This window comes from Scleropages formosus, chromosome 12 (genome assembly GCF_900964775.1).
Source record: "Scleropages formosus chromosome 12, fSclFor1.1, whole genome shotgun sequence".
NCBI lineage: Eukaryota > Metazoa > Chordata > Actinopteri > Osteoglossiformes > Osteoglossidae > Scleropages > Scleropages formosus.
The window spans coordinates 10,730,815-10,752,717 of NC_041817.1; the positions used below are offsets into that span (position 1 = coordinate 10,730,815).

The following is a 21,903-nucleotide window of genomic DNA, read 5'->3' on the forward strand; positions in this document are numbered from 1 at the left end:
CCCGTCGAAATATACCAGTCATTCTTTCCTCTACGTCAGAATTCCAGTCATATGGCGTAAATCAGTCTACCATGATTCCATCTACTGCGCTTCCCATTGGTTAGTTCTGTCGTCGTGGCCGTCTTTTCCTATCGGCGATTGGCTAGATTCTCGATCAACTCGTGTCCTCCCTTTTGCTATTGGGCATTCACTACAGTGGTAGGCGGTAACAATTAGGTTGTCCTCTTGGAAGCTCTCTGTATCAGCGTTACCGAGTTCATTTAAGTTTCGTATAAAAAATACTGTACATGTAGACAGCTCTTTAGTGTTATCTTGCTGCTATTAACGTAAGCTTCGTGCGAAGGATGAGAAGGGTAACTCTTTTCGTTAACGGAACATCTAAAAATGGCAAGGTGCGTAACGGTGTGTGTGCGCGTGTGTGTGAGGTGGAGAGAAACTTTGGTGGCTGCTTCGTTGTGCTACTCTGACTCATTGACTCAGAAAAAGTGGGGGGACCGTCGCGCGGGTGGCGCGCGGCGCGCGGCGCCGTCCCATCGCCGGTGAAGGACCGGTCATCCTCGTTGTGGTTAACTCTCAGTGGAGCGCTTCTTAGCACCGCCGGTATCCTTTTTGGTCTTTCTTTGTCCGCACAGAGTAAAGAAGCGTGTACAGTCAGTGTCATCATCATGTCAGTGTCATAACAGACACACAGACGAGTCGTTGCTCGGTTATACCGGTATTTCGTTAAGCTGAGGGACCAGAGGCGCTGCCACTAATCCACTTGACTTGTCCACACAGTGGGATAAATTTCCCTTCCTTATGTCCTCTCTGGTACACAGGTACTTTTTTTAAACAGTTACACAATTGCAATACGTATAATTATTTCCATTTATACACACACACACGACTGAAACCGCTCGTCACAAGCGGGGTCGTGGCGAACCGAAGCCTAACCCGGCAACACAGGGCGCGAGGCTGGTGGGTGGGGACACACCCGGGACGCCAGTCCGCCAGAACGCACCCCATCAATATGAATATTAAAAATAAGTACCAGAGTTGAAGAAGGATTATACAATATATGGAAACACACAAAAACACAGACGCGTATGTACATATAAATATGTGGTGGCACGCAGCCACGCCCACCTCCGCACCTGATTCCTGAGCACGTGTCCTCTTGAGATTCCTGTTGAGCAGAAGCGACGTTGTGGTTTTAATGGATCGCTCCATACCAGGTCACTCCCCGAACCGGCATCCATGACGTCATGTGATAAAGAAAGATACTCCACAAGTTACTGTAGCATAACATGTGAATGATAACGTATGTGTGTATTTATTTTAGAATCAGTTTCACTGTTTTTATTATTTCCACCTACCAAAATACAGGAAACTGGAAAGTCTTACTGTCCTTATTTAAACTTAGGTGACATTAGTGATGATTAATGTAATTAAAGTCATCGGTTTATATTTGGAAATGTTACTGAATACTGGTACTTATTCATTGTATGCCTGTAAGTAATGTACTAGTACTAGTATTACTGGTAGCTCATACAGGTTTGGTCAGATACTGGAGTTTTCATGAGCACATACTTATGAGCATAGTCTCTAAAGTGAACATTAGTGAACATGGTGCGAAACTGGCACATTCATCAAAGTGCGCTATCATTTACCTGACAGTGAGTATATATGTCTACCCCATATATTGATAATCTGTATTAATCTTTTTACATCCAGTTGACGAAAAACAAATACTGAATATTGCTTACTAACGTGAAATCAAATGATATTTCTTTAAGGTAAATGGTTAAATCCCAAACTGGTGACAGTGTTGTTTTAATGATGCTGTACTATGATTGTGAGGGTCACTCTGTGTCCCAGGTGGTGGCAGTCTACGGCACCCTGGCAGACCTGTTGTCTCTGGCCAGCAGCAAGCTGGGCATCCGAGCCTGCAGCCTGTATAACAGCAGAGGAGGCCTCATCGATGACATGTCCCTCATCAGGTGGGCATGGCACCCATCTTTCGTGGAGAACACAACATGTCCTAGTATGCAAAAATATTTCTACTGTAGAATAGAAATTGGATCCGTTTTTCTATATGGGCTAATTTATTGTAATCGTTATTTAGACAAAGACAGATTGGCCAGCGCCTGGTGTAGTGTTAAGTGTTGCTGGAAGTTCTTGGTTTAAATCCCACTCTTCTTGTTGTACCCTGATGTGTACATCGGTAGATCAGTGTAAAGTTCATTATCTCACACTGTAAGTCATTTCAGACAAAAGTGAAATGTAAAAAGTAATGGTTACATGTTAAATGCAGAGACTGAAGGCATCTCTTCCCTACAGGGATGATGACGTGCTCTATGTGTCTGAGGGTGACCCCTTTGTTGGTGAGTTTGGCCCTCTTTTGTTTTGTCATCGGATTGCAAAGCAAGAAGAATATGCAGTGTTTCCTGAGGGTGTTCTCACTGACTATGCTTGCTATGTGTCAGACCCCCTTGATGCTGTGAGGAATCTGGAACAGCGCTCTGGTGCTCACACGGACTGGCTGACGCTGAATATCGGTGGCCGCCACTTCACCACCACACGGTAAGCAGAAGTACTGATCGACGTGTAACAGAGGTGAAAACAGCTTGTGCTCTCTTTTCTCTACTCAGAGCCTGAATGTGTTTTGCTGGGATAATTCTGCAGTGAAAAGAAAATAACTTTTGAACAAAAGCTGAGTTATATAAGAGTGAAACATGACTGATCCTCTGCTGTGTGTTGTCGCTGTATCAACAGAAGCACACTGGTCAGCAAGGAGCCAGAAAGCATGCTGGCACACATGTTCAAAGACAAAGGTGAGTTCCCAGCACATCTTCTGACTGACAGGGAGTTCAGTGTTTACAGAATTCTGTGGGTGCCTTAGCAGGACTGCTCACTTGTCCTCTCGCCATTGCAGATGTGTGGGGTAACAAGAAGGATGAGCGAGGAGCCTATCTAATTGACCGCAGTCCAGAGTACTTTGAGCCCATTCTGAACTACCTTCGGCATGGCCAGCTCATCGTCAATGATGGCATTAATTTGCTGGGTGGGTGTGCCCCCTGACTCTTGTCTCTCCAGTACTAGATGGTACTCCCCAAGCGAGTGTGATGTCTGTGTCCACAACTACGGTTTATGCTGCTGTGGTTTTAGTTAAATTAGTCAAAGGTAGCAGGGCGATCATAAATGTTTCTATTTCCTGCAGGAGTTTTAGAGGAGGCGCGGTTCTTTGGAATCGAGCAACTCGCTGAACAGTTGGAAGTAGCAATCAAGGTAGGAGAACTCTTTGATACCATTATAAGAGGGACTTGACACATGAGCCATTCGTGTCATTATGTCTGGACAGGATGTCTTTCCTACAGATCTTATAATACATGCCTGTCTTCCCCCAGAATTCACAACCCCCAGAAGACCACTCGCCCATTTCTCGCAAAGAGTTTGTGCGCTTCCTGCTGGCAACACCCACCAAATCTGAGCTTCGCTGTCAGGTACAAGCCAATGAAATTCACTTGTTAAGCCTTAGGGGAAACAACACGTCCTGGCAGCCTGTGCCGTGGTTTATTTTTGTTCCGTTTAGGCCCATAATGGGGCGATGGATATTGTGTTTAGCATCCATCTGGGAAAAAGAGGAAGAGCTGTTGTTTTGTGTGTTCATTAAAATTTACATTAATTAATGATTAATTCCTAATGATGACATTGCATAAATTATTGGGCTTAGTGCATGTAAGTAATCGGTTTTGTGAAATAACAAATACTGTCAGTCATACATAATTCTTTTCAATATTTATGTATTTCTTAATTTCAATAATCTAGGGCCTTAATTTCAGCGGCGCTGATCTCTCTCGCCTTGACCTACGTTACATTAACTTCAAAATGGCTAATTTAAGCCGCTGCAATCTCACCCACGCCAACCTGTGCTGCTCCAACCTGGAAAGGGCAGACCTGTCTGGGGCCAACCTAGACGTAAGTCATTGTTACCACGTATTTTCACCAACCGTGTGGTTAATTGTGGTTTTTCGCTTTCAGACAGATTGTTGTTTTGTATCCCAAATCTACTGGCAAAGTATCTATCTTATTAAATAATACAATATGAAATTCTTTGTTTGTCCTAGGGTGCTAACTTGCAGGGTGTGAAGATGCTTTGCTCTAATGCAGAAGGAGCATCTCTCAAAGGCTGCAATTTTGAGGATCCGTCTGGCCTGAAAGCAAATCTGGAAGGTGAACCTTGTGGGGCTGAAATGAAATAGAGCTCTGCTTTTCTTAGTCTAAGTGCTGTCACTTTCGCTGACTTTACATGAGTTCTCCCCTTTCTGTGCATGCCATCAGGTGCTAATCTGAAGGGTGTGGACATGGAGGGAAGTCAGATGACAGGCATTAACCTTCGTGTGGCCACACTCAAGAATGCCAAGCTAAAAAACTGCAACCTGCGAGGGGCCACACTGGCTGGTACTGATCTGGAGGTGAGCAGCATACCGCAAAGAGCAGGTGTCCAAAAATTTGTTTCATATGACCACCCCATCACATTGCCAGTGTTTTAATTGAAAATAAGATGTGTAAAAAAGATTTATTGTTGTTTTTTTTTTTATTGTTATTCTGAATGCCATGGTGTACACATCATAGTGAGTTTCCTCTTCCCAGAACTGCGACCTTTCTGGCTGTGACCTGCAGGAAGCCAACCTGAGGGGGTCCAATGTAAAGGGGGCTATCTTCGAGGAGATGCTGACCCCTCTGCATATGTCGCAGAGTGTCAGATAACATGTCTCCTTGTACACTGCCCCTCGCCTTCCTCCACCTCCTCCCTCTCACCATCTCACTGTAGCGCATTCCGCCTGGGTCAAGACTGGCCAAATCTCCAGAGAATCCTTCAGCACTACACCAGCCAGTCAGTCCCGGATGCTTCTGACCGCAAGATCCCTAGGAACATTATGCAATCTCAGAGTCACTTTACTGTGCACAACCCTGGCACCCCACCTAATCTTTTAGCTTTAATTTCTTGCACTAGGGCACCTCCAGGGTTGTCAGTCCTCCACTTCTATGCTGAGTACTTGTCCCAGTTGTGGCACTTTCCTTGTTCATGTTCACATGTCAGTCATGAGTGTACTTATGGCCTTTTCCGTAGAAGCAGTAGCAGAGCACACATGTGAATGATTGACATGTTGCAGCTTTGCTGATGGCTCAGGGTTCAGCTATGAGTGGCAATGTGGAGACGCAGTCTGAACAACCTACCCTGTGGACATAGCCCACTTAAAGCAAGAAGTGGAGCAGCGAAGTATAGCTCGAAATCAAAGCAGTACAATGTCAGCATGCTGCAACTGCTAGTCTTAGGCGTAGTACAGTAAACGGTTGTAGTGGAGTCATACACAGTAGAACACAAGAAGCAATCCAGTTTTCAGCTGCTGTTTAGAGTATAGAGTTTTGAGCATGCAATGCTTATCCTCAGCGTAAGTTATTGCTCAGACTGCACCCTCCCAACAAACACCGTTAGTATACTAAGTATTGTAGAAGTCAAATGCTGCCTAATACTCTTTGGTTTGAGGGTTGAATCTACCTCCTTTTCATCACATCTGTCTTGGTTTGATCATTTTGTTGTCAACAGGCTCCCTTTGTTGGCCTCATCGTTCATCTGCTTGTAGGATATTCCTGGTAGCCAACAGATGACTAGTTCCAATCAGGCAGTTAAAGCAGATTTGTTATGTCTGTTATTTAATGACAGGTGTAAGGAAATGAATGGTAATATGATGACTAAACCAAATAATGTTACAGTACAGTCAATATGAAGCTTTTGTTTTCTGCACCAAAAAAGTATAGGATGATTGTTAAACGGCACTCTTTTTCTTGAAGTCATACAGAGTTAATGGCGTGGAATTTATTTATTATATGTATGCATTCCACCAAAATATGATCTGTATCACTTATTTATAAATGCATGCAAACGTAGATGTACCCACTAACAATTTTAAAAGCAATCAATCTTATTAACCCAGCTGCAAAAGTATACCTCTTGTTGAATGTGGTGCTTTGGAACATTTAAATCCCAAGGGTATTCAAAATCTAGTGCTTCCTGAGCTGCTGTTTAAATACTAAAAATGATCACTGCTGGACCTGTGATTATCATCTTAAAGCTCTTTGAGTTGCTTTGTTGCTTTTAATATGTTAGTCTCACTTGAATATCCGCAAACTTAAACTAAATGTAATCAAAGCTAACTTTGTCCAGTGCAATTATGTGATCATGGCAGCAGTTAAGTAGCTCTGTGGAAGTGCAGCACTTTGTGATTTTTACTTTGTTTCAAGGTACTCTGCCTGTCGTAGTAATGAAGGCAAACAAAAATAAAATTCAGCACTATGAGTGTAAAAGGTTTTCACATATCTAAACCTTGTAAAAGAGTGGGGTTATTTATTTTACTTCATGTCATACTATATATGCAGGAGTGGAAGAAAATTCTCAGGACTGGGTGTATGGTGAATAGTATCTTTCCCATGTGTTCACAGGTTTGTGATAATTGCACTCACTCAGCCAAGGAAGTGTATTTTAATGAATAGACTGTTAAGAGAAATCAGTACATGTCTCTGTGTCTTTTTTTTGGAAAATTATTGGCGCTTCTGTCATGTCTGCAAGGTAATATATTGTTTGGATACATTTGTTTCTGAACTGGAGCTGTGTTTTCCAATTGAATAGACACTAAATACACAATCTGAATTAAATTTAGACACAAGTGTTCCATCAGAATACATGTAAATTAAGTTGACAGAGTTTTAACTTGATTTTCGTATGCAAAAAAAAAAAAAAAAAATGGAAAGCAAATTATTTCACAGAAACTTCAACTGTGCTAAAGTTAAAGTCTAAAGTCACTGATCAGACAGGTCAGTCAGTGTAGTCCAGTAAAAGAACAAACAGGAGGATCATAAAAACTGAAAACAAACCCATTCGGAATTTATCATGGAAAAACTCAAAACCTAGTCTTTTCAACCTAACCCTTTTAAAGCCAGGACTGTTATATGTTCAGGGACAAGCATATATGTTTTTCCTTATTATCTGAAGGTTCCTTGTTTGAATGCCACTTGTGCTGTAGTACCCTTGGTTTGATACTTACCTGAATTGATAACAGGAGGAATGGCTGCTGCATAAATGAGTTAAAAAATTTAAAAACAAATCATGTAACAGTAAAATTGTGTTGGTCAAAGCTGTCAGCTAAATGAAGGCTATTATAATTGTTGTGATTCTTTATATATAATTATATAAAATACGATTTATAAATTAGAATAATTATTTTCAGTATGGGGGGCGCGGTGGCGCAGTGGGTTGGACCGGATCCTGCTCTTCAGTGGGTCTGGGGTTCGAGTCCCGCTTGGGGTGCCTTGCGATGGACTGGCGTCCCGTCCTGGGTGTGTCCCCTCCCCCTCCGGCCTTACGCCCTGTGTTGCCGGGTAGGCTCCGGTTCCCCGCGACCCCGTATGGGACGAGCGGTTCCGAAAATGTGTGTGTGTGTATTTTTAGTATTATTATTAATACAGAATTCAATCGCGTTTCTAATCACTTTGTTCGCGTCATGAAGTTTGGTCTCTCTCGACATCCGTCGGCATGAGGACGCGCTCGACGTCTGCGTGCATTAAAATAGCCGTTTGTTGTAGCAGTTGCAATGAAATTTAGAGTGAACCAGCTGTTTGTTCATTTTTGATTAGGTAAAGTGAGCGTGGTCGGAGTAGTCACGACAGCCAGTGTGCGGTGATGTATTTGACGATATCCAGTGTCGATATCTGACGGTATTTCGGCCGTTCCTCTCGTTGCGAGGAAGCTGCGTGAATGATGTAGATGAACATGATCGGAGCTGAAGCTGCTTCACGCGCACAACTTCAGTCGCTGGAACGAGTCACATGGTTTGTCTAGTAAAGTACCGCGTGTGCATCAGGAAACGTGCAGGAATCACTCCAAGGCTTCTGCAGAAATAACGTGAACTTGGGGACTCTTGTCATGCCAGATATGATGACGTCACGTGTGTATTTACACAGTGTTGCTTGAATGAAAAAGTGTGAAGCCTCGTCTCGTGTTCCTCAGTTTACTACAAAATCATTGTTTAGTGAGAAGCAGAGTTCCTCATCTGACACAAATAGGTGTGTGAAGACCAGTTCCATATATATGTTGCTTTTAGAGGAAATCGTGTGTAGTAGAAAAACTGGAAGAGTGAAAGTACAAAAATAAATGAACCTCAAGTTGGGATTGTTGCATAGTTAAACCAAGTAGTAAGTAGAGTCCAGAGTGTGTCAATGAATCATTTCTTTATAAGCTTAAGATTAGAGTTTCTTACACATGAATAATAGCCAAGCCAGGGTTCACATATGTTGAAGCAGCACTGTACATGTATAATTAATTAATTCTATGTATATTTTTCTATATAATATCTTGTTCCTGTGCGGTTAGCAACTGCGCAACAATTTTTGACACAACATTAAAAGCGTAAACCTCACGCTAATTTTCTAATATCGGCTTTCGGTGATGGAAAGCGATTGCGTTTATTCGTTTCCCTAAAATTTATTCCTGTACACATTCCCAACACAGCAGCCCGGTGGGAAGGTGCTCCGTCTTTGAGAGAGACACCATTACTGGTGTACTGAAATGAACTGGTAGGTTTTAAGAAACACCATTTACCCTTCCACCCTTCGCCGTGCCCATGCTGCAGGGCTCCCGCTTGGCACATCATCATGGCGTCGGATTTCCAGCGGTGCGCCTGCTGTTCCCATCGCCCGGCAGCACCCAGCGTTCACCAGACCCTGGAGGAGATGGAGTTCGAAAGAGGTACCTCGTGGTTTGTTTCGGGCCTGGTTCACGCCTCATAAGGGTTAGTTAGACAGGCGACAGACATGCCTTTAAGAGTATGTTATGTCCATGTCGTGCTGCTGCTTTGATGTAGTTTTCTTTTTTTTTTTCCAGGTATTTGGTCTGCTGCCCTGGATGGCGATCTGGATAGGGTCCGTTCATTCCTCAATAAGGGTGTGGACCCTAATGTATTAGATCAGGCAGGCTATACTGCTTTGGTAGGTCAACTGCGTTCACTTGCGTTGCAGCTCTGCCACCGTTCAACATTTGTCTGTTTACATCTACAGTTCTTTGTTGTGAAATGCACTTCCTTATGCTTTGAACACTTTGTTGTGTTCCCCTTCGTGAATAAGGTGTGTGGGCTGATAACACGACATAGAGCTCATTGGAAGTCGCTTTGCAGAAAAGCGTCTGCTAAATCAATAAATGTAGATGTGTGATTTGTTTTATATTTAGAAAATACTTTTTAAAGTTTTGTAGGTTAGAGTTCTAATTAAAAAGAGGTTTGTTGTTGCAGCACTATGCAAGTCGCAGTGGAAGCGAGTCTGTGTGCGCGCTGCTACTCAGCCAGAAGGCGTGCCCGAACCCCCGGACCAAAGGCGGTGCCACACCTCTGCATCGCGCCGCCTACTGTGGGCGTTTAGGCGTGCTCAAACTATTACTTGATGCTGGGGCGGATCCTCTGCTCTGTGATGATGATGGAGCCTCTCCTTTGCATAAGGTAGGCAGTACATGGTGTTTCCTACATGAAGTATTGATGCCACTGCCTGCTTCCCAGTACATTTTTTGGTGTTTATCCCTTGTGCGTGTGGCACTTCAGGCTGCGGAACAGAATCGTAAGGAGGTGTGTGAACTGCTGATCCAGTGCTGCCCTGCCCTCAAAAACATAAAGAACAAGAGATCTCACGCCCCCTACCAGCTGGTTCAGGATGGCACACCTCTCTGGGACCTGCTGAGACCTGCTGAGGATATAAAGGGCTCCTAATTTATAAGACACACTGAGTCACCAGACGATGCTGCCAACACCCTAATGAAGGATTCAACCCTGTTGCTGGACAGAGGAGACACAAAAGGCAGACAGACACAAAATCTACTTAAAAAAAAAAAAAACTTAAAACAGGTGTTAAAATTTAAGCAAAGCATGAACAGAATGTTCTGTTAGGATAAGTTTGTAGCTTGATGTGTAAACTGCTTGCTCAGAGCCCACTACTTTCATTTTAGCAATGCTGCAGATGTTAATGCATCAAAGATTAACTATCTTACATTTATCCGTCACTTTGGGCTTGATCTTTGACGCTACGTTTCTTGGTCTTTTATCGACAGCGATTATTTTTGACTTCCAGATGGAACACTAAGACTCTGAGTTATGCTGGGTTTCACCTGCAGAGAGCAGTAGTCACTCAGCTATTGGAGGTCTCCCTCTGTAGTTTCTTTGCAGAAAGCAAACGCATGGACTATGAGGATACCAGGTGCATTAAGACTACAGGGTTTACAGGTGCTCTAAGCTTGTGAAACCAAAGTAACAGACTGAGAAGTGTTTTTCAGGATGACCTGGGTAAGAAGCAGTTCTGCAAAAATGACGGACTGATGATGGATTCATAAATAAACAGGCAGTATCTGGAAACAACCTTACACTTTTTTTTTTTCTGCAGTCTTGTGGAACAAAAACACACAAAATGTCTTTTTCTTCAGTAGGCCTGGCATGTCTGTATCCTGGAGGGAATTCCAGGAGGGCCGTGTAGAGCGTACACTACTGGGTTTGAAATAATGAGGAAAAAAAAAAAAAAGAAAATGTCAGAAATGGCTAAGGCCGGTTCTCAATGACAAGGTGCAGTTGTCATAAGAGAACGGCTGTGAATGTGTGATCTGCAGGCAAACTGTTGGTACCAGTCTTGTCTCCCAGACAGTCTGAACTTGGATCAACAGCCCAGTTCTCGTAACGTCAGCAGGTTGGCATGTTCCTCATCTCATTTTATTACAACCATTTGTGATTATGCGCAGCGTCTCTTCTCGGCCACGCCGTCTGCTTTGTCTGTGTCACAAGGAATCTGTTTTGTATGTAAATGACTACTCTTATTTTCACATTACTGAAAGTGGACACAGATGCATTTCCTATGTGTGTTGATGACAGCTTCTTTGCCTTGTTCAGTGTGTAGTCGGTGCAGCAGGGTGGCGGTTCTCTGCTGAGGGGCAGGTTCACACTGGGGCAGGAACCCTTTTTTGGGAGGCTGCCAATGTGCAAGATTGTGATGCTTGCAGAGGGGGCCTGTGTTTAGGGTAGTGGAGAGTCGAAGGTGAAACGCAAGTAGGCGACAGTGCTTTTTGACAGTCTTTGCTGCTGATTGCCATAACTTCAGTGCCAGAGGTAGCCGAACATACTCATGCAGAACCAAAATTAATGCAGTAAGCTTTTCCAAAGCCTGGTCCAGCACTGCCCCCCCCCCGGCCCCCTCACTGTCTTACACTTCGTTTTCCGACACTACTTCTTTGTGCCATTACTTCATGTACATGTAGGTGTGTGTCTCAAGCTTTAAAGAATAGTTTAGTGTTCAGTGACAAAGGACCAGGTGGCATGGGGTCTTGTGCTGTTACCTTCAAGCTCCTCCGGAGGTCATCGTGGCTGAGACAAGTGAAGGTTTATACAAGGTTTATAGACCGGTGTGGTTTGTGTGTAGACTCACTGACCAGTGGAGGGTTACTTTTTGTCATATCTCTTTGAAATCAGCAAAAGCACCTAGCAGCAATTTTCTAATGCAGTTACTTAGAAAGTAAGTACAAGGCCCATGCCTGGTGAATCAGAAGTTCATTTAATATTGCTCAATGCTGACATTTATTCAGGGCAAAATATGTTTCGGGTTTCCAAGAACCTGCGGCCATGACCTGGTTGTTATTTCATGCTACAGCACTTAGTGGCAGATATGACTGTGAGACTACAAGACCAGTGTGGACAGGAAGGAGACGTGGAAAGGCGCCTACATTCATGCAGAGCCTAGGAGTTTCAGACATTATGAGAACTAAAAAGAAAAATTGCTGAATAAGGTTTAATTATACAGTTTTTTCTTGGAGATACAATCCTAACAATGTCACATCTTACAAGCTGTATAGCATTAGTAAATACTCACCTAGCATTCATTCATTATTCCTAATATCATTAGGAACACCTGTACTCCTGCTTATTCATGTAATTATCTGATCAGCCAATCATGTGGCAGCAGCACAATGCATGAAATGACGTCGATACAGGTCAGGAGCTTCAATTAATGTTAACATCAAACACCAGAATGGGGGGAAAAAAAAATGTGATTGCAATGATTTTGACCGTAGCATGATTGTTGGTACCAGATGGGCTGATTTGAGTATTTCTGTAACTGCTGATCTCCTGGGATTTTCACACACAACAGTCTCTAGAGTTTACTCAGAATGGTGTGAAAAATGAAAAACATCAAGTGAGTGGCGGTTCTGCAGATGGAAAGACCTTGTCGATGAGAGAGGTCGGAGGAAAAGGGCCGGACTGGTTCGAGCTGATAGAAAGGCTACAGTAACTCAGATAACCACTCTTTACAACTGTGGTGAACAGAAAAGCATCTCAGAATGCACAACATATCGAACCTTGGGTTCTGCTCCTGTCAGCCAGGAACGGAAAGCTGAGGCTGGAGTGAACACAGGAGCACCAAAACTGCACAGCTGAAAACTAGAAAAACGTAGCCTAGACGGATGAATCTCGATTTCTGCTGAGGCACGCGGATGGCGTTGTCAGAATTTGACATCAACAGCATGAATCCATGGATCTGACCTACCTTGTGTTAACAGTCCAGGCTGGTGGTGGTGGGGGTGTAATGGTGTGGGGAATATTTTTTTGGCACACTTTGGGCCTGCTAATACCTATCAGTCATCACTTGAATGCCACAGCCAACCTGAGTATTGTGGCTGACAATGTGTACCCCTTCATGGCCACAATTTACCCATCTTCTAAAGGCTACTTCCAGCGTGATAGTGCACCATGTGGCAAAGCAAAAGCCGTCTCAAACTGGTTTCATGAACATGACAATGAGTTCAATGTTCTTCGGTGGGCTTCCCAGTCATCGGATCTGAATCCAATGGAATGCTTTTGGGTTGTGGTGGAATGAGGGAGTCGCAGTGTGAATGTGCAGCTGACAAATCTGCAGAAATTGCATGATGCAATTGTGTCAACATGGACCAGAATATCAAATGAATCATTCCAACATTTTGTGGAATCCATGCCACGAAGAACTGAGGCTGTTCTGAGAGCCAAGGGAGGCCCTACCCACTATTAGTATACTGTTCCTAATGAAGTGCTTTGTGAGCGTGTAACACATGCAATAAAACTACATTAAGGCAACAATTGTCAGTCGTCCTTCTGACAGGTTGCTCTGTTTGCCTACTAATTCAGGTAAGGTGTTAATTCATTTATCTTGACTGAACTGTTCATTAAATAAGTATAAATCACATTAGACCCAATAACAAGTAGTCAAAGTCATTGAAATCAGTATTCTGAAGTCAACGGTTGAACTCAGTATTCTGCAACTAACAAACTGCAGTAAGCAGCAGCTAAAGCATTTATGTAAACGTGATTTGAATCCTTCGAGTCAATGAAAAGGTCAGTCAAGGCTTGTTAATTACAAGGTCTAGGATTAGGAACAGTGTCATTGAGGCATTTCAGTGCTTCAGTATCACAGAAGAGTTTAACTGGATGCTTATCTGAAAAATTTTGTCAGTTAAAAAGCAAATATAATTAGTCAGATCCTGAGTGTTAATGAAGACAAGATTTACAACTTGCTGGTTTGCATTCTTCATATAATTGTTAAATGGTTTGTACAATGGCACTGGAAGTGCTTGTGTGTAAATTTGCTAATTTGTCCACAGTAAATTAATATAGCAAGTCAAATTATTGTGCTCTGCACAAAAGTAAATAGCAAAGCATACTGTGTTAAAGGCTTTGCTTGAGTTTTTAATTGCAAAAAATTCTTTAAAAAAAAATTCTTAAAACTTTTAAAAAAAAATGCTACATCTAAGGGGAATTTGGTTCCATTCAGACAACTAATATACTATAATCTGGTCCATCAGTACTTGTCTAATCTGCTGATATTGTGGTTTGAGGTGCAGTATCAATATTTGCTTCTGTGCTATATAAAGTTTTGTCATATATTCCATTATCTTTGAAGTTAAAGTCCTAAAAGTTTTATGCATGATTATTAAATATTTCACATTTATTTAGATTTATTCACTTAGCAGACGGTTTTCTCCAAAGCGGCGTACATCTCAGCAAAAACACAATTTGTGCATTATATTAAGAGAAAGAGACGTTAATTGAGCAAGAACCCCTGAATAGACTGCAAGGAGCATCTTAATGTTAAGAAAAAAATTTAACTTAATAGGACATTTGTAAACTCTTGTTTAAGAAGACTGAAGGACGATTTGGTGTTGCAAATGATGTCAACACCTCCCTGATCTAATAAACATATGTTTTAAATACACCCATTCTCTCTGTATACTTCCTAAATTACTCGCTACTTATTAAGAACTGAGCTACTTTTACGCTACCTTCTTTGTCTCTAGACAAGATGTCATTGTTTTATTAAAAGGCTGTCTAGTGAACACCCGCTTCGTTTGTAAACCAAAATATCGTATAGTATTTCACAAGATCAGTGTCAGGCAGCAATATCCTTTTTATTCCCAAAATCTTCGTTACAGCATGTCTGCATGATTCTTAATATGTCTCGGGTTAGTTTGTTTGTGTATAGTTGTATACAATGCTGGGGACTGGTCGTGGTTGAGCTTCTGTGAGAACAGATGGTCTTTGGACATGTTTTTGTTGCATGGTGCGTCAACGTGCCCTGTCTTTCGGTGTTTGTCAGCCGGTTTATATGGTGACGTGCACTTCTGACCTCCATATCTCCAATAATTTGGGACATCACCGGAACTGCCGTCGTTTTCCTGGAAGAAGTTCCCCGCAGCACTTCTCTCCACACGAGCAGGACGAATCCAGGATGTAAAGATCGTTACTCCTATCGTTCAAGTGGAGGGTGGAAGGTTTTGGAGAGCGGTTTGACGCAATTGCTGCGAATAATAGCTGTACGGAGAGTGGGTAAATACACGCCGGTCAGCCCTCTGCGAGGATGTAGGACCACCCCGCTCGTTGGCATGACCAGGCTCCTTTCGCTATTCATTATATTGTTGTGCAGCAAACATTTTTATGCAGAGACCCACAGAGCTGTTAACTAAACCCTACGGGTGGATTTTAGGCCACGGAACGTGTTCAGACCTTACGTATTGGTGGTCCCCAGACAGCATGTCACGTGCTGCTCTCTTCCTGTAAAGACATGCTGAATGTCTCTTTGAACATTTCCTTGCAGCCTTCACTTTTTGGGTTTTCCAACATGTGCTCAGCCTTGTCAGTTAATCCTCGTGTGTTTTTTTTTTTTTTTTTTTTTTTCCCCCCCCGTCCGCTACTCGTCCCTTTCTCCTGTTCGACGTGCGCCTCTGTGCCTCTTTGTGTGTTTGTACGTGTGATTAGGAGACTTCATCCGCACACGGGAGCCTGCAGAATGTTTATTGGGCCTGGCTGGTGGGCAGTGTTTCCATTGCACCAGTGAAACCACATCCATTGCCGGGCACAAGGGGGCGGGATGCCTGTGGGGGCTCCAGGGTGCATCTGGAGCTCATTGCAGCTGACGCCACACTGGGCCAGAAGGTTTGGGGGGGGGGGGGGCTGCCTGGGTTTCTTACTTTATTTCCCTCTCTTTTTTCAGGCTGCTCTCCCTACCCCGATACTACAGGCCCTTAAGGCTGGCCGGCTGGAATCCAAGTGTCCGCCTTCTTGTTTTGAAGATCGCTTGCAGTAACACGCGGAGGCCTGTAAGCCCCGGTTATACTGCAAGTCTTACAGCCGGTGACAGTTGCTCTTTCGGTGAGTCGAGGTAGAGGGACGCTTCCAGCATTCAGCCGATCCCCGATTTCTCCTCCGAAGCGAAGTTTAGTCGCGGTCGTCTCGCCTCAAGAGCCGGAGCAGGCTGGAGAACAGGGCCATTTTTCACCGCGCAAACTTGTTCGTACGCTCCGCATGCCACAGAAAATAACGCGAGCCTGCCCCATAAGCACTGCAAATGTATTTCAGATTGCACTCGGGCAGCCCTAAACAGTCGGAGCGCCGCGCTTGTTGCTTGGCCAGATGCTGTCAAAGATTAAACAGTTGTTTGATTCGGCGCTGGATAAGCCAAAGAAGGAATTAATGAAAACCCCATGTGCTGCTGACAGGTCTTGGAGGAATGTAAGAAGTCCTCTCGTGCTTTTTTGATACGCTCTCATGTGTCGGGGTTGCAGTTTAACAGTCCTTTGCCTTCTGATGTGGCGAATAGTATTTTTGGACTTTTTTTTTTTTTTTTTTGCTCCAATAGCTAGTAATTGGAGCAGATTTGCTTAGAGGCAGGCAATGTGAAAATCGTTTTTCATTGGAGCTTTGAGTCTAAACCTCTTCATGTTGCTCCGTATTGTTACGCAGGCAGTCTGTCCACATCTTGTGTTTTGCAAGACTTTTCTTCACCAGAAAGCTCTGCCTCATTTCACGTTCGGTCTCCAGGAACGGAGCCGAGAAAGTGCTGCGTTCCACCGAAGCGTCATTATGATCATTATGGTAATTTGTAGCGCCGTCTGAATTCCATCGCGTCTTGTGGCAACTTGGCGAGGCCCTGCTGCCCGACTTCGGCTCACGTGGACTTTTTGGGGCGCGCACACGAGAAAGCAAGTGCAAAATAAGCTTCCTTTGTGTCTTTTTTTTCCCGCTCTTTCCTCTTCAGCAGAGAGGCAAGGATTGTGCTCATTTGCAAGCCAGAATATTTCTGTCACCCATGAAGCTGCAGGCAGTGCCTACTAGGCCACCTGGAATAATAAACAAGTGTTTTTCACCAGAACCCTCCTGTCAGTGCAGCCACTGGCCCACGTGGGGACCTTTTTCAATAAGCAAACAGTTCACGTGACACTTTGGCTAATAGTCAATGTCTCCTTTCAAGGTACCAGTGTGGAATAGTAGAGTTTCCAAGTAAAACTGGGATATTGTGCTGGGATGTTGTGGGTGTTGTACTGTTTAATACACGCCGAATTCAAGGTAAGTGAAACAAAAGGAAGACTAGTGTGGAATGAGTTTTTGTCATATTTTTCCACCGCTCCATTCACCACCCAGTGCATTACGGCACGATATACTGTGTCTGCCCTTTTTTCTTAAAGGTTAATTGAGGGAGAGGAGACCAGTGGAGCGGTCTGTAGAGCAAAGGGCATTTTGTTGAACTGAAGATCTGCGGTCTTAAAAACTTTGATGATTCCTTGCGACTGAGGTCTGAGTTTGGGTGTGGGTGTGGGCACAGTGGCGCGGCGGGTTTGGCCGGGGACTGCTCTGTGGCGGGTCTGGGGTTTGAGCCCCGCTTGGGGTGCCTTGCGATGGACTGGCGTCCTGTCCTGGGTGCGTCCCCTCCCCCTCCGGCCTTGCACCCTGTGTTGCCGGGTTAGGCTCCGGTTCGCCGCGACCCCCCGCTTGGGACAAGCGGCTTCAGACAGTGTGTGCGTAGGTAATGCATTGTGCTCTTTTTGGTTTTACCTTTGAGAGAGAAGAAACCATGGTGCACGGAGGAGGACGCTGTAGCACTCCGCTTTTTTGGATGCCGGTGGCTCTTCGGTGTTTTGCATTCGTGAAGGAGCTCATTCCAGATCTCACAGAAACACACAGGAGACCTGTCTTTCCCCACTTTTGTCTAACAAATCCACTTAAAAGCTCCTGTGACATACTGCTGATCAAGCACTACGTTAGTATTTAGCTCTTTCTTGCCCCAGTGTCGTTTTGAACATCTTCTTACGAAAACTGTGTAACTATTAACCAACTGATTTAATCTCATGTGCTTCGAGTTCCGCTTTTGTATGCCAGAGCACGTTTTCCCACAGCTGCTCTTGAGCTCAGCGAAACACACGTCCTTTCCAGCAGGATCGGGCAGAAGACGCTCGCTATGGGATGGCATGGAAATGCGAAGCAGGAATTCACGTGGTGCAGAGCAGGCCGTCGTCCAGCTGCATGTCGGAAGGTCTCCCGGGATCGGCGGTGTCCAACCGCTGGGCCGGGCCCGTGCTACACACACACACACTCCAGCACAATGTCACATACTTTCACTCCCAGCTCGTCACACACCAGGCAAGCAGAAAAACAAAGCTCTCTAGTTCACTTGCATAGAATGGAACCCTGAGCCATGTTACTGGTTGGGGTGCAGCAGAACCTGAGCGACTCGATAACGTCAACACGGAGATGTGTGGAAATATTTTTGAAAAGATATGTTACCTTGTTAAAAATTTACAAACCAGTAGAAGTTTTCTAGTTTGCAGTAACACAGAATTTTCCCTCAAACCCCCATGAGCGGAATTATTCCACATTTTCCATCAACTACCTCGGGAGCTGACCTTACTGTTTCTGATGTGAAGCGAGGTATTTTTCTAGCCCGTATTTTTTTATTTAATTAAAACTACTTTCTTTGCACTGTCATCTCTCCAGTCGGCTAGATCGACTTCCTCGTTCCTCATTTTACTTGACCTCTCTGCAACATCTGACGGTGTCGGCCACCAGATCCTGCTTTCTTCTCTTCTGCATCTTCGAATGAAGCAACAGAATGGAAATGGTTTGGATCTTACCTATCAGGTAGATGTTGCTAGATGGTTTGGCACAGTTTTCTGTCTTCGCCTAATCTTTCTCAGCTTGTGTTATGCGGGGCTTGGTGCTGGCTCCTTTCTCTTCTGTCTAAACCTCTTCTCTTGGCTCTGTCACTGCTTCTGCAGGTTCTCTGATCGCTGCTATTCTGATGATACCCAGCTCTCCTCTTTTCTCCCTGCAGCTACAGACATATCCTCCTGTATCACAGCTTGAATCTTGGATATCTCTGTCCAAGACCAAAACGACTTCAGCATATGTCTACCTGTCGGGAACTCTGTCAGCCTGGACAAGTTGCTCATTTCATCCGTTTCATTGGTTAAGAGCCTGGGAGTAACAATCGATTCATGTCTCTGCTTCTCCCAACATAGTGAAGCCATAAACCAGTTCTGCAGATACGTCCTGCATAACACCCGTAGGATCCATTCTTATCTTGCAACACAGACTTATGCAGCTTCTGGTCCAGGTCATGGTGATATTTACAAGTACTGTAACTCAGCCCTGTTTTGTGTTCCTGCCTCTGGCATGAAGCCTCTCCAGGTGGTATAGAACACTGCAGCAGGAGTTTTGTTTGACCTGCTAAAGAGTTTCCATGTATCTTATCCTCACCTCTCTCCACTGGCCTCTTGTAGCTGCCTGCATCAAGTTCAGGAGTGCTTATGGCCTGCAAGACCATCAGCAGATACCAATAAGACCTGATCACTCGCTAACCCCCTGCCACACTGGTGTGCTCCTCCACCTCTGGCCACTTGGTGTTTCCATGCACTAGAGGTCCAAAATCAAAAGCCTGACGCTTCTCAGTGCTGGCTTCAGTGTGGTGGAATGTGCACCTCCTTTCACTCAGAACTGCTGAATCTCTCTCTGCCTTCAAGAAGGATCTCAAAACACATCTCTTTCGGACCCAATTTTCTCCTAATCTATGTGATCCATAAACTTGCGCTACAATATCTGTTTAACAAATGTATTCCCTGTCAGTTCCATATGCAGCTATCTGTGTAATGTATGCTGGCAAAATTGGTGGACTAAATGACTGCCCTTCGAACATGGCGTGTCTGAATCGGTCTGTCAGCACCTGTTGGCAACTTGCACTTTTGTTTACCAGGTTGTGCCTTGCTTTGAGAAAAGTGTTAAGTGTGAAATGAAAAAATCTGTTCAATAAGTATTAATAAAAATAAGTTGTGGAAAATGTGCAAATGACATAACATCTGAATGTAAAACAAGTAGCATAGAATATTTCAAGGTGACATAGAACCAGCAGGTGGAATCCCAGATGGCATTATGTAAAGGAAAGGAGTGCGAGAGCCTGTGCAGAGTTGGAATAAGTGTGGTTTGCTGGAGAGGGTGTGGGCTCTGACCCTTTGATGTCATCTCAGGTTTGAGGTTTGGGGCTTTTTCTTGGCACCTGTTTATGAACCCTAGTCTACTGTCATTTTAATGCAGAAAAATTCACCTTACAAGATGAGTATGCATGACTGAACAGCTGTTTCAGCCAGGACTGTTGAGAATTGAGTGTTTCCTCTCTTTAAAAGGCCCTCAGGAGCTGTTAGTGAGCACATGCTGAAGATGTGGGTACACAGTGTTACCTGTTTCATTAACTCAGTGATATACCCATAAGGGAGAATTACAGATTAAGTCATGTCTTTCATAAGTAGTGCATGCCTTTCTGTTAAAAAAAACCCAAAAAATTGCAGGGTGACACAAAACCAGGCATATGGATATTATTATATTCTGCATGATTTATTTGGATGGCAAAAAAGCTCTCATGGGCCAAAAACCCACTTCCTTAATAATGAGGCTTCGACATGCTTGGGCGGGATGTTATTTTGTGTAGAAATAGATGGTGGTTTTGGGAAATCTGGTGTGGAGGTTTTCAGGAAAGACTGATGATCTGTTTTAGACAAGGCTGAATGTGGCTGCCAGAAGAGAAGGGCACTGTTGTGTTCAGCTTTTACACGTCTCTATTTCAGCTTGTTTTCTCTGCCCTCAGCGAATGTATACCTATATATGGCAGGTACTTAGGCTGCAAAGAGCTCTCTTGCTTTTCTGGATGGTTTCACACACAAACATACTGAGCACGGAAAACTGAAACAGAAGACTGAAGCTCATTTCTAAGTACAGTTCATCCTCGCATGACCCCCCCCTCCCTGTTAGTCATTCCAATATTTCATATACAGTATGTGATTTTTTTTTTAATCCTTTTGACACGATACTAATCTTGTATCATATGTAAATGAAAGCAGTTTTTAACAAAACACAGCATAGTAAGTCACAATGGTACTTCCTTACTAAATCTGTATTTGTAATATATTTACTGTTATTAAAAGTTTTCTGTAAGTAAATCGCGAAAAAAAATTCAAATTATCGGATTTTTTTAGACAATGTCTCTCATACTTTGCCATTTCTGATTTTTTCTTTCTTTTTTTTTTTCTTTGAATTCTGGAAAAAACTTGCAGCGAGCTGGACTTTCTGATCATTTCAATATCAGATGAACGGCGATAACATTTTTAAAAATTTTATGTCACTGCCTCACTTATAACACAGAATGTTCGAAACATACTCGAAAAAAATCTAGCAAAAATGCAGAACAAAACTAATTGAGTGTCATGGAATTAACGTTCAAGGGCAGCTATCCAGCAGCAGGAGGGTCGACGAATCCCGAGACAGTTTCTGCTGAACGTGATGATTCCCCAGCTGTGAGCAAAACAGGCCCCGGTCCCTGGAAACTTTAGGAAAATGAGTGTTAAATGGTCACATGTGCCCCTCTCCTCCCCCACTATTGTTGGCATGAAGCACCATCCCACATTATCTAATGGTCTTCGTGGGGTTGGGAACGGGGGGGAGAGGGGGTGTAATCTAATCTCACAAAGCTGCTCCATGGGGACCCAACTGTGTCTCTGAATAGGGAATTGGATGGGGGGGGGGGGGGTAATTCAATAACTGAAAAACCATGTGGCAAGTTGGATGGTTACACTGATGTAAGGTGATGTTTGAGCTTTTACACAAGCAGCACCGGATCAGCTGAAGACATAAAGCGCCCAGAAGGCTGTTAGTGCTCTCATTTGCGGGGTCCATTGTAGTGTTAAAACTGGGCATGTCGATGTCTCTGCCAGGCTCCAGCTGGGAGCAAAACCACATCCAGCACTGATGTCACACGCAAGTACGAACAATATGGATACGAACACGGGTGACGCACCTCTCCCCGACTGAAATTCTGACAAATCAGCTTTATATGTATATCTCCCTTATCGAAATGACGAGTAGAGGTGGTGTATCTCTCGGATGGTCTCTCTGACTTCTGCTCTCGGTCCAGAACAGAAGAGGTTGAAGTCTGATGCCAGGAATCAGAAAACTTGTGTCTTATTAAAATGTTTTGTTTGCACTCAGCGTGGCTCCCCAT

At 43.9% G+C, this 21,903-nt stretch overlaps 2 protein-coding genes across 7 annotated transcripts; both read left to right on the forward strand.

Annotated features, from left to right (window-relative positions):
- The first annotated feature begins 212 nt into the window (after positions 1-212).
- On the forward strand, positions 213-6,534 carry kctd9a (potassium channel tetramerization domain containing 9a). Of its 2 annotated transcripts, none has more exons than XM_018743969.2 (12): positions 213-392; positions 1,858-1,979; positions 2,320-2,363; positions 2,466-2,562; positions 2,755-2,813; positions 2,915-3,043; positions 3,200-3,267; positions 3,387-3,482; positions 3,808-3,957; positions 4,107-4,212; positions 4,321-4,454; positions 4,633-6,534. In XM_018743969.2, exons 1-12 carry the CDS (start codon positions 345-347, stop codon positions 4,747-4,749), a joined length of 1,170 nt encoding a protein of 389 aa, XP_018599485.1. In that variant the 5' UTR covers positions 213-344; the 3' UTR covers positions 4,750-6,534. The 2 variants fall into 2 exon arrangements, with proteins under 2 accessions (XP_018599485.1, XP_018599484.1); XM_018743968.2 differs by lacking the exon at positions 213-392 and adding an exon at positions 1,388-1,655.
- Positions 6,535-7,580: 1,046 nt separating this feature from the next.
- Positions 7,581-10,471, forward strand: ankrd39 (ankyrin repeat domain 39). Of its 5 annotated transcripts, none has more exons than XM_018744038.2 (5): positions 7,581-7,674; positions 8,670-8,785; positions 8,921-9,024; positions 9,324-9,527; positions 9,627-10,471. In XM_018744038.2, the coding sequence occupies exons 2-5, from the start codon at positions 8,692-8,694 to the stop codon at positions 9,789-9,791; spliced, it is 567 nt and encodes a 188-aa protein (XP_018599554.1). In that variant the 5' UTR covers positions 7,581-7,674; positions 8,670-8,691; the 3' UTR covers positions 9,792-10,471. The 5 variants fall into 5 exon arrangements, with proteins under 5 accessions (XP_018599554.1, XP_018599553.1, XP_018599551.1 ...); XM_018744037.2 differs by lacking the exon at positions 7,581-7,674 and adding an exon at positions 7,711-7,869; XM_018744035.2 differs by lacking the exon at positions 7,581-7,674 and adding an exon at positions 7,885-8,103.
- The last annotated feature ends 11,432 nt before the right edge of the window (positions 10,472-21,903 follow it).

Coding starts and splice junctions, on each gene's coding strand:
- ankrd39 (XM_018744035.2), top strand. CDS start 8,012: ATGAAAAAGTGTGAAGCCTCGTCTCGTGTTCCTCAGTTTACTACAAAA. Junction 8,786..8,920: donor GGAGATGGAGTTCGAAAGAG/GTACCTCGTGGT, acceptor TTTTTTTTCCAG/GTATTTGGTCTGCTGCCCTG. Junction 9,528..9,626: donor GAGCCTCTCCTTTGCATAAG/GTAGGCAGTACA, acceptor GTGGCACTTCAG/GCTGCGGAACAGAATCGTAA.
- kctd9a (XM_018743968.2), top strand. CDS start 1,485: ATGCCTGTAAGTAATGTACTAGTACTAGTATTACTGGTAGCTCATACA. Junction 1,656..1,857: donor GCGCTATCATTTACCTGACA/GTGAGTATATAT, acceptor TCTGTGTCCCAG/GTGGTGGCAGTCTACGGCAC. Junction 2,814..2,914: donor ACACATGTTCAAAGACAAAG/GTGAGTTCCCAG, acceptor TCGCCATTGCAG/ATGTGTGGGGTAACAAGAAG.